The sequence below is a fragment of the Mustela lutreola genome, chromosome 12, assembly GCF_030435805.1.
Source record: "Mustela lutreola isolate mMusLut2 chromosome 12, mMusLut2.pri, whole genome shotgun sequence".
Classification (NCBI taxonomy): domain Eukaryota; kingdom Metazoa; phylum Chordata; class Mammalia; order Carnivora; family Mustelidae; genus Mustela; species Mustela lutreola.
This window is the reverse complement of record NC_081301.1, coordinates 54,066,418-54,077,972: the sequence shown is the minus strand read 5'-3', so window position 1 is coordinate 54,077,972 and position 11,555 is coordinate 54,066,418. Positions and strand designations below refer to the sequence as shown.

At 37.9% G+C, this 11,555-nt stretch overlaps 1 protein-coding gene across 13 annotated transcripts in view; it reads right to left on the bottom strand.

Annotated features, from left to right (window-relative positions):
* Nucleotides 1-11,555, bottom strand: part of NFIB (nuclear factor I B) — a 436,690-nt gene that overhangs the window by 39,578 nt on the left and 385,557 nt on the right. For 11 of the 13 annotated variants that reach the window (XR_009346411.1, XM_059142331.1, XM_059142333.1 and 8 more), the window contains exon 7: nucleotides 2,906-3,040. Coding sequence is in view for 12 of the 13 variants with exons in the window: in XM_059142331.1 (XP_058998314.1) it covers nucleotides 2,906-3,040 (135 nt within the window). In the remaining variant the exon portion in view is untranslated. The remainder of the gene's footprint in view (nucleotides 1-2,905; nucleotides 3,041-11,555) is intronic. The other 2 variants (XM_059142332.1, XM_059142335.1) reach the window with 1 other exon arrangement.

Here is an 11,555-nt window from a genome sequence, read left to right as displayed (position 1 = left end):
AAACAATATGAAAAATAAATTCTTTCCATGACCTATTAATGAAAATCATCTGGACTAACTTATCTCCAACTTTGTAATCATACACAAACACACACACATACACACACACACACACACACACACACACACATATATATATATATATACACACACACACACACACACACATACTTTTAAAGGGACATTTCTTATCTTCCCCCAAAAAAGCTTTTTTCAGAAAACACGAGAAATTAAGAATATATCTCAACAGGTCATAAATTCAATTTTATGGTCACAACTTTGCTTCCTGAATGTCCGGGTCACTCAGAATCTTCTGGACTGTTGTTACAATGCAGATTCCTGGGCCTAACAACAAACCTACTGGATCTTGAGGCCCTCCAGGGGTAAGGCACCAGAAAGTACAATTTGAACAAGTGCCTTGTGTGATCTTTCCACACATTGAAGTGTGTGTATCCTTTATCAAAGTGATGCATTTCAGAAAACAATTGTATAGTTTTTCAAATGGAACTTCTTTCTGACATACTACTTTGTTGAAGTAGCAGCCACATCTGAAAGTGTAATTTAAGGAGATGGAAACACCTAAGTTAAACTGAGCATCTTTTTTACTTGGTGTTGAAGTGTCCTTAATCTCAGCCAAATGAAGACCATGGTTAAAGACCATGTAACCATGATCTTCACCCACATCTACACAAGCCCTTGAAGGATATATACACACAGCTCCATCTTGGGCCCTCTGGGCTTTGAGATCAGTGTAGTTGGGGAAGAGATCTTTTTCAGGGGAGCCGGCACATATCAAGTCAGGGCTTAGGCTCTGGGCTCCCCTGTACGTGCTCACAGAAGCTGTGGCTGGCTCAATGGAAGCTAGCAGAATGTAGTATTTCAAACTGAAAGTACAAAACAGCTACTTTGTATCAATAAAGGTCATTCTAGTCCTTGAAAATAGGAAAAGCAAAATACAGGCAGAAAATGTTTCCCTTCTTTATGAAAAAATTCATACATGCATACATGTATGTACATGTATTTCCCGCCTATGTCACTGCAAAGCCTTCCTAATTGCCTCCTTTCCTCCAGTCTTGCTCCTTCTGATACAGCCTTTATAGTCTCACATGAATGAATTTTGTAAAATGCCATTTCAAGCAGGTCCCTTCTCTCCTAAAAATCTTTCAATGGCTCCCCACTGCTTCTAGGTTAAAAGCCTAGCAACTTCACAGGTTTGTATGGTCCTCAAGGGCTGTAGGGAACCTGCCCCGCCTCACTTCGGGGGCTTCATATGGCCACTCTCTCTTCCCAGGCCACATGGAGATATTTGTGGATCCTTGGGTAGACGGCAGTTCCTTGTGGCAATGACCTTTCCCAACTCTGATTCAGGCTGTTTTCTCTGTCTGAAACAAACTTCCTCCTGCCTTGTTCTTCCTTCTTGTAGAGAACTCTCTCTCTAAACTTTAGAGAACACATCTCTTGCAGGCATCTAATCCTTTTCCAAGTGTCCACTCCTATTCAGATTTCATGCCTAGCTGATGTGCCTCGTCTTCCTGCTGGACTATGAGCTCTTTAAGGACAGAAACTGTCTCATGACCAAAGTGTTCGCCACAGGCCCCGATACATTACATATTGAGTAAGTATCTGGTTAAGGACCAAGGTGGAAGGCTTATCTAGGTTTCATTATATAAAAGTGTACTATTTAATTTTTTCCCAGTGTCAGGAATCTGAATATTTTAACCAGGTGTCATAATACATGAATGATTGGACTGCTACATGAATTTTGCTCAAATATCAACATTAGAGATCCATGAAATAGTTACTGACTTTTTTGACCTATTTTAGCAGTACGAACAATATAAATATAAAAATTTTATACTGCATTTGATTTGTATATTCCTTCTTAGTTTTATAATTTTCCTAGTGACAGCAGTAAAAACAGCAGTAAAGATATTTAAAGTAGCAACAATACTAATCAACATAAAAAGAAGACAAGGACTTTTTTAGAACTAAAGTTATATCTTTGAATAAAGGTTTAAAAATCAGATTGAATTTGTTTGAAAAATAAGAAATTGCCTATCTATAAATGTAAAGCAATAAGAACGTTGCTACAAATTATATATATATAGAAAATATATATATATAGAAAAATATATATATATATAGAATATATATATATAATATATGGAACTTTCTCCACCAAAAATTCAGTATACTCCCTTCAACGGCTCAAGAATAATAGGTAGAAAGCATACAGTATCGTTTATTAATTTTATCTCATTTAAAATTTTTGAGAGGGGATTTAATTTAGTTGTTCATTCAAGTATATATGTGAAATACTGGTATTCTTTTTCCTATGTAAATTAAGATATTAGACATAATATCAAATATACTAGCCCACATTTATTTGTACACATAAAAAAGTGTCAAAAAACCTCTTTTATTTTTGTGATTAACTTGCCTCCTAAATAAGTAATTAAATATTGATTTTTGTATAGAAAATAACATCTATGGAAATAGTGTCTATATATCGTAATGCCTCTGGAAATGCTCCAAACTCAGCAACATACTTGAAATTCTGTCTTTCTTTACTCAAATATATAGAATGGGGACGAATCCTAAAGCTACAGTTAAGATGACTATGTACCTTCTAATTTCTTATCTATGTACTTTCTAATTTCTTGTGATTGTAATCTTTCCAATAAAGGTAATTAAAAAACATTCACAAATGTCATTTAATTGAATGCCGTGGAAATCTTTTTTCATATATTGGTAAGAAAAAAAATACTGGATTGGCTCAGGACCCTCCCTCTTTCAGCTGAGAAAGTACGGCCACCACAGCTATCATTATAACTCTTGCTGCATCCCTGACAGTGAGCTCTGCCAGCAAGAGGGAGGCTTCTCCTCTACGCTTGAAACTCCTCACCACTGTGTGCAACTCCAGGGATTCCGGGATGATGGTGCTGGGGAAAAGTGCTCAGTCTTGGGGAAGAATCTTGTGGAGATGTAGAGCTGAACAGTGGCTTTTCAGGCTTCTTCATAGTAGTCGGAGAAGACATATCTGCAAAGGAAGAGGGAAAAACCCAAAGTTTATGACCTTCTTCAGCTATAAAATTCATGTTTCTCTAACAAGGGATCTCATTTTCCAACATTTCATTATTTCTGTACTTTGGCTCTTCTACAAAATATGCACTGAGGGCCAAAGACTCAGTTACATCGGAGATTTGAAATCTCTGTCAGAAACAATCTCCACTGAAGTTAACGCAACCCTTTATTAAAATTATCATCAGAATTATTTCTCCTACTAAATAAATCTTGAACTTTTGCAAAACTAAGTATCATGTTTCCCTTGGCGCCTTGGTTCACATCAAGGTCTTTTTTGCCTCAGCATTTCATTCTTAGATTTATACGATTCAGGGCTTTGTCTTTTGACCTGCTGACTACACTGTGGAAAAAAGAACGAAGAAAACCTGGTGCAAATGTGAAAAACAACCTTTGGGAAAGCTGGTAAGTCTATCATTGATTTAACATCTTCTACGGAAAACTCATTACTTGTTTAACAAAAAGTACATTCCTTAATTTGCTCACTCTGCAAGTATTTATTGGCTTCCTCTATTAGACAGGTAAAGTAAGGATGTTACAAAAAATACAAAATAGCTGCTGTAGTGATACTCACTGTCAGTGAAGAAGAAAATGATAAGAAGAAAATGGCTGTCAACAGTTGAGAGGGAGGAAGCGTGCTGAAAGCAAGGGGTGTTGTGATGTGCTGTTTGCTGGCTTCACTGCACAGGGCAGTGACCACTTCAGCCTCCTCAGGTTAAGGAAGGTGCCTCAGTGGCACCATGTGTAAAATGTGGATGGGGATGACGTTCCCAGAGAGAAGAAACGTTCCGAAGAAGGGGAGCATAGAATAAGCACGTGGTACAAGCAGTCTGTGGAGAGGGGAAGTACAGAGGTGGAGGACAGAGCAAGTAGCTGGCAGGACCCACACAGTGAGGGGCCATGGACTTTGTGTATAAACATCTGAATTCTTGCCCTGATTGGGTACAGTTATTGATGAGAAAATATGATCATACGTTTATAGTTTAAAGCCGTCCCTCCCAAAAGTACGTGGAGGATGAACTAGCCAAAATGGAGATAGCAATCATGAAAACCACTTGAGAAGACAGATTTATTAATACCTTCCTTCCATAAATATTTATTGAAGGCTTACTTTATTCCAGACACTGCACTAGTTGCTGGAGACACAAGGGTGAACTAGATTAAGCATCAGGATCTACAAAAATTAAACTAGGGAGAGGATACACCCGAGTTAGAAAAAGGTAGAAAACAGTGTGACAATTGCTTTGGTAGAAAACACTACCATAATTATTGTACCAATTCAGAGCCAATCTATTTCACCTTTAGCCCATCTACACTCCCCTGTTTGGCTTCGAAGCAAACTGCAGACAGCACAGTATTTCATTTAAAAATATTTTGATTTATAGTTCTAAAAAAAGAAGTTATTTTTAAAAAGCCTAAAACTTCATCATATTAAATATATATACATGTATGTAACATTCATTTTTAATAAATACCCCATGGTGTTGTTTTTTAAAAAAGATTTTATGGGGGTGCCTGTGTGGCTCAGTGGGTTAAGCCTCTGCCTTTGGCTCAGGTTGTGATCTCAGGGTCCTGGGATTGAGCCCCACATTGGGCTTTCTGCTCCGCAGGGAGCCTGCTTCCCCCGATCTCTCTCTTTGCCTGACTCTCTGCCTACTTGTCATCTCTCTCTCTATCAAACAAATAAATGAATTTTTTTAAAAAAGTTTTTATGGTGCTATTAATATAAGAAACTAGTTATCATTATGATTTACCATTTGAAAAATTACATAAGCTCTGGTAAAAGCATCCAATAAAATTAAATATGTGTTTTTGGCACATTGGCACTTAAAGAATGGATATGTTACTGTTAAAACAGTAGACATCACATCTACAAAAGTGACAGGTGTCTTCATAGCTAGAATCTGTGACTAGCTGGCTGTCACTGAACTATCAGAACTGCTGAACCATTTCCTTATATTTTTCTTGAGAAGTAAAAATGAAGAAAGGAAACTGCTAATGAAAGCACAGGAATTAATGCTGCTACAAAAAGGAGAAAAAATGTTGAGACCATTTAAAAACAGACCAAAAAAGTTCATTTCAGTGACAATACCTTCAAAATGCCAAAAATAATACTCAATTTCATTTAAGAGCTATGTGATTTTTGAAAGGTAACACTACAAATACAGGTTTTGGCCCACCAGAAGCTCATCATAGATAAATAAGTCTTTAGGAGTGGAAAGCAGCTTTATTCCATCCCTCGCTTTGCAGATAAAGTAATGTTTCTACGCCAAATTTTTAATTTAAAAGTAACTATTAGAAAAAGAAATCTATTGACACTCTTATTAAGCACTATTGCCTGTGCTTAAATACAGATCTCAAAAAAAAATTAACCACTGTAATCAGTTTCTAACGACTCCACTTCTAGGGGAACATGGGTGGCTCAGTTGGTTAAGTGTCCAACTCCTGGTTTTGGCTCAGGTTATGATCTTAGGGTCATGAGATCAAACTCCTCATTGGGCTCCAAGCTCAGCGAGGAGTCTGCTTGGGGGTTCTCACCCGCTGCCCCTCCCCAACTTGCACATGAACGCACAATCTCTTTCTTGTTCTGTCAAATAAGTAAATAAATCTTAAAAAAAAAAAAAAAAAAGACTCCTGGTATGAGTAATAGAGCATTTACTATACATGATTGAAAAACAATGAAATATGACCAGAGTTTGGGAAGCAGAATGAGCGTTATTCTAGTTCTGTCATTTCTGGGGATGTTCAATCAAGGCTACTGCAAGTACTACGACTGTTTCCAAATTCTCATTAAACTTTGCTGGATTCACCTGAGTCACTTTCTGCAAAGAACACATAAATCAAGGGTGTTTGTCCTGCAGTTCAAGAAGATGGGTGATGATGTAATTTTTGAGAAATGAAGCCTCTGCATTTTCTTATTCAAAATAATTCACTTGGCTTTCCTGGGTAATTATTACAGGTCCATTTACTGATTGGGTTCTCCTTAGGCATACACCGAATAATACTGGTACCTTTGTGTTCAGAACACACAAAGGAATTACACAGGATAACACAGTAGAAACAAATAAAAATTCACTCTTCAAGTTCAAAAGGGACCACAAATTGTCTTCTCCTCAAACGCTCAAGTGAACTTATAACAGTAAAAATAAGAATGAGAAGATCCACCGTCCACACAGAAACTACTTCTTTAGGAACAGATAAAGAATGATATTGTAGACAGTGGCTGTCAAGCCACTGTCTTCCTATCAGACTAAATTTTCTTTGAGCCTAGTAATCAATGAAGATATAGGGGTACCTAGCACATACAAGCTATATGCTAAGTGTGCAGGGGACACAAAGGGACCCCTTCCCCACCAAGGTCACCACAAAAAAAAAAAAAAAAAAAAAAAAAAAAAACTCACCAAAAAAAAAAAAAAAAGAATAAAAAAATAAAATGTCAGTTATCTGGGAGGAGGAAGGGTAGAGTTTCTAGCTATTACATTTTAATCATGAATCAAACTTGTATTGTTTTGATTTTAATTTTATTTTGAATGTCTGCAGTCTAGTAGACCTCATGCCAAATGGAAAAATGATACTGTTTCTATTTTTAATGCACTTTTAGGCTACAGATATTAAAAAAAAAATGTTTGAGGAATGAATATATAGGAGAGATGGTTTGATGACCTTTCTGTGGAGAAAAACAAATGTCATGCTTTTCACAGTGTATTGTCCCTCAAGATGGAAGAATAATACATAAAAAGATTAAGTTGAAAATAAGTTGAATAATAATAAAACTGAATAATATATAAATATATAATAAGTTGAATAATAATACATACATAATAATGCATACATTGAATAATACATGAAATAAAGAAGTTGGCAAGAGAAGCAAGATGATAAGAAGAGGATTAGCCGGTGTTTCTAGTGGTGGGAAGGAGGCGGTTGCTGGTGGTCCGTGAGAAAGAAGCAAAGGTCAACACGGGCGTGCCATCAGACAAGGACATTTAAATTTGATTTGGAAAATAAAACTTTATAAATGAATTGATCTCAGGAGGGAAACGCTTCCCAAAAGCTCTCTATTTTTTTTTCCTTTTTCTGTTTCTTGTAGCTTCCACTCAACCTTTTTCACTCGAACCGGTTAAATAAAAAAATTTCCTGTCTAGTCTGTCTAGTCTCCTTGCAGGCCTTCCTCCTCACAGTTCATTATAAAAATAGTCGTGGAAACCCTCTCCTGCAGACAAGACCTTCCTCTCTTTAAGCTCTATGATGGCATCATATTTTTCTTTTCCTTATCATTCCATTTGATTTAAACTTTAGCTAAACTCATTTACTTATGGCCTCCTGGAGGAGGAGGGAACAAGGAGGAATGTGCTTCTAACTCTTCCTTTGCAGATGACATTCCCTTGGGCTGGAAAATGATTCTTCCTACCCTCTTATTCCAGCTACAGAACAGTATTTTTTTTTTTAAAGATTTTATTTATTTATTTGACAGAGAGAGAGAGGAGGAGGAAGCAGGCTCCCTGCTGAGCAGAGAGCCCGATGCGGGACTCGATCCCAGGACCCTGAGATCATGACCCGAGCCAAAGGCAGCGGCCCAACCCACTGAGCCACCCAGGCGCCCCAACAGAACAGTATTTTATCCACTGAACCAACTTGATTTATTTTCTCTTTAAGCATTCCCTCCTGGGATTGTGGAGGTCTAGATCTCCTTAATGATTGTGTGTTTGTGTCTGATATCTTTGGACGGATTTTTTTTATTATTTTGTACTTGTTCTATCCATAGAGTGAGAGAGAGAGAGAGAGAGTGTGTGTGTGTGTGTGTGTGTGTTTGAGTTGACTAATGGCTTATCTCCTACAGAAGATGATTTTATTAAATATGCAAAGACATATGTAGGCTGGAAGGACATGACCAGGAAGAGAATTTTTAAAAATTCTATAACCAAAAGACAGAAGAAGAGGTAGAGCAGACCCTATCAAGGCAGTGTATCTTAGAATCTCTTGCATGTGAAAGCAGGTGGATGGCGAATTGATAACTGGTATATAAGATGAGTAAAATAACCTATTGGTATATCGTCAAATGCACCATCCCATGAGCAGAGACCACTAGATGAGAAGTAACTGAATGTAAATTAAAAAAAAAAAAAAAAGGGAACAGAATCAGTTACTGTGTTTCTAGGAAGGGCAAGGCCTCAAGTTCAAGATGTTGAATAAGACCACCTGCTCCCTGGCTTGGAGATCCTTAGAGCTCAGCAGAGAGGACGGACATTACAAATACAAACACAAAACGTCATTAATTGCAATCGTGACATTAGCTTGTAGAGAAGATTCTTCTTCAGAACAGAAGTCACTGAGGCTAATTTAAAAAAACAAAGGAAGATCACGTCGATGGCGTTATCCTTCATTATCTATACCCTTGTTTAGATTTATAATCGGACAATTAGCCATGGCTTTAGCAACCAGTTGTGAAGTTAAATACATAGTAAAAGACCACCATGTAAGAAGAAGTTCAACTTTTATGAGTAGGTTCTAAAATTTAGATTCAAGCATAGCTTTACATAAGAATTTTGCAAAATCAAGTCCTCCCATAATTTTTACTAGCCATGGTATAATTTTTTTGGCACTGGGATATACATACATCCTGAGCCCTGATGTGTCATTCACTTTGCAGCATCACTTCAAAGAGATAAAGGCTTAAGCAAATAAAGAGTTAGATCAACTCATCTCCCAACAAGGTAATTTCATCTACAAAGGAAGAACGTTGCTGTGAAACACAGCGTATGCACTCGACTCATCAGCAGCTTGCACAAATGGCGCTCCAGATGTATATCTGTTCAAGTCAGCCCAAGGCAACAATTTTGATCAATTCTAATGTGATAAAATGCTGCAGGGAAAGTGTGCAGAAACGTGTTTACGTCAGCCCTTAATTAAACTGTTGTTCACTTCCAAAGAACCTTAGGAAACACTAATGAGACATGAGTTTTGGCAATTTCTTCATCAAAGCAAAGACCCCTTCCTCAGTCTGTAGCAGCCTGTCATCCAAGTCGCTCCCGGGATAAATGTCACATGGCACTCCAATCAGTTAGCCACCTGTTAGTAGAACTCCACTGAAGTCAACTAGTGATCTAGGGCAAGCTCAAACAGCCACCTTAACACCTGCCTGTCTGGGACACCTGCTCCTTTTCCACACAGAGGAGAGCAATATGTTATCTTTTCCAATATGCTGGAGTAGACTGAGGTTACAAATCGAATTTCTATCACCTACATAGAAAACACATCATTTTCTGGGACACGTGGGTGGCTCAGTTGGTGAAGCAGCTGCCTTCGGCTCAGGTCATGATCCCAGTGTCCTGGGATCGAGTCCCACATCGGGGTCCTTGCTCAGCAGGGATCCTGCTTCTCCCTCTGCCTCTGCCTGCCTGTGCTCGCTTTCTCACTCTCCCTCTCTCTTACAAATAAATAAATAAAATCTTAAAAAAAAAAAAAAAAAGAAAACGCATCATTTTCTTTAAAAAAAAAAAGAAAAGTTTATTCTTCTTCCCTATAATGACACTTATGGTTTACAACTATTTATTTCAAATCAATTACATAAGAGCACAGAAGAGTTCTTGAATTTCTGGAAGCTATTAATTTCAGCATGGCATAACAATAAATTAAAATATATTAACTGTGCCATTCCTATAATTTAGAAAAACACATTTCTATCTAGTTAACAAAGAAGCAAATTCAAAGTAATTTTTTAAAATTCAAAGTATTTTAATAGTCCGATCCTTTCCATATTCTTAAATTGTCTTTCTTATTTATACACCACGCTTGTAAACAAGTCCAAATGAACCCTCGAGGTGCAAATCATCATTTGCTGGCTTCTTGTGGTTTCCAGTATTTAAGGTTAAGATGTGTTTTATTAGGAAGTGCTTAAAAAGCCATCATCATTGTTTAAAATGTCTTCTTTATTTTTTACATTATCAAGCTGCTGAGAAAATGTTACAGGATTCTTTTATTTTTTTTTTGTAGAAGGAAACTCAAGGCACAGTGAAAACAGCAACAGGGAAGCTTTTGTTACCCTTGAGACACTTTGGGATGAGCAGGAGAGAGACCAAAGAAGGGAAGTGCCTATGTGGTAACAGTTTTTCAATGGTCCCATGACTAAGATTTGACAAAATTGTGTTATATTGACCAGTCTTACCCAGGTAAGACCTCTCATAGTTTTCTAGGTTTCCTTTTTTTTTTTTTAAGAAAGTTCTAGACTTTCATAGATTTTTTTTTTTCTAGAGGTTTAGAAATTTATGAAAACTCCGGACACAGGAAACCTCCTCAGAGACAGTGACCAAATCCACTGCCGAATGAGGCTAAGGTGGTCAATACATCCATCACTCCGCTGAAACTGTCAAGTAACACAAAACACGGGGAGTGAAAAATGGACTTCAGCTAAACGGAATCTCCGTTGTCCATTACACTGCCAAGGTGGCAGCTGGACGACAACACGAGAAAGGACCGAGCTATCTGCATAAAATAATAACACTATTTATAAGACATGAGAGGCTACCACATCTAGGGTGTGGGACCAGAAATCTGATACTTTCACATCAGGCCATAAATCCAGAGTCAGTCCTGAGAGAAGGAAACAGCTTGGGCCCTGTGCCCAGAGGACAAGGAGAAGGCAAGGAACAGGGATCTGCCAAATGAATGCTCCCAGAGACCAAGGATTCTCGTCCTCTGTTTTTGCCTGGGGGAAGTTTAGAGGTTATTTATAACCGTAAAAGTGTTACATTTATCAAGCCTAGGAGATTCCAGCCCAAAGTCCTGAAGTACTTATTTCTGGTGTTTCCTTGGGGACAACCTAGGGGATCCTTGCCTTAACAAATTCTACCAACAGATAAAGGAGTGTGGGCGGGAAAGTGTCCTGAGGGAATGTGGCCTTGAGCAGAAGAAGGGACACAGAGCCTGTGGGCTATATACCTACACCTTGAAAGCTTCATACAATCCCTGAGGGAAGTTACTGTCTCCATGTCCCCATTTTTTTCCACTATAAAATAGAGCTATCCTGGCTCACGGGGAAGAGAATACGAGGTGATGCACAATGGTTTCAGTGGAATAGACATGACAAAAAAGAGGTGCAAAGGTAGAGTCGAAAAGCCATGGAGACATTGTTCTTTAAATATATTCCAGAGGAGATATTTAAAAATTGCTTATAGAAGGGGAACCTGGGTGGCTCAATCGGTTAAGCCTCTGACACCTGATCTCAGCTCAGGTCTTGATTTCAGGGTCGTGAGTTCAAGCCTTGCATTGGGTGTGGAGCCTACTTAAAATAGATAAATACAAAAAAAAAAAATAGATAAATACAGGCGGACAGACAGGCAGACAGACATAAATATTGCTTATAGAGCCATGTGCTACATTTAAAAATTACGGATACGACAGTGCAGTTAAACCGATAGTAGGAATGTAAATTAATAAGACCTTCCTAGATTCTGTACCAATAATTGGTCAATAGC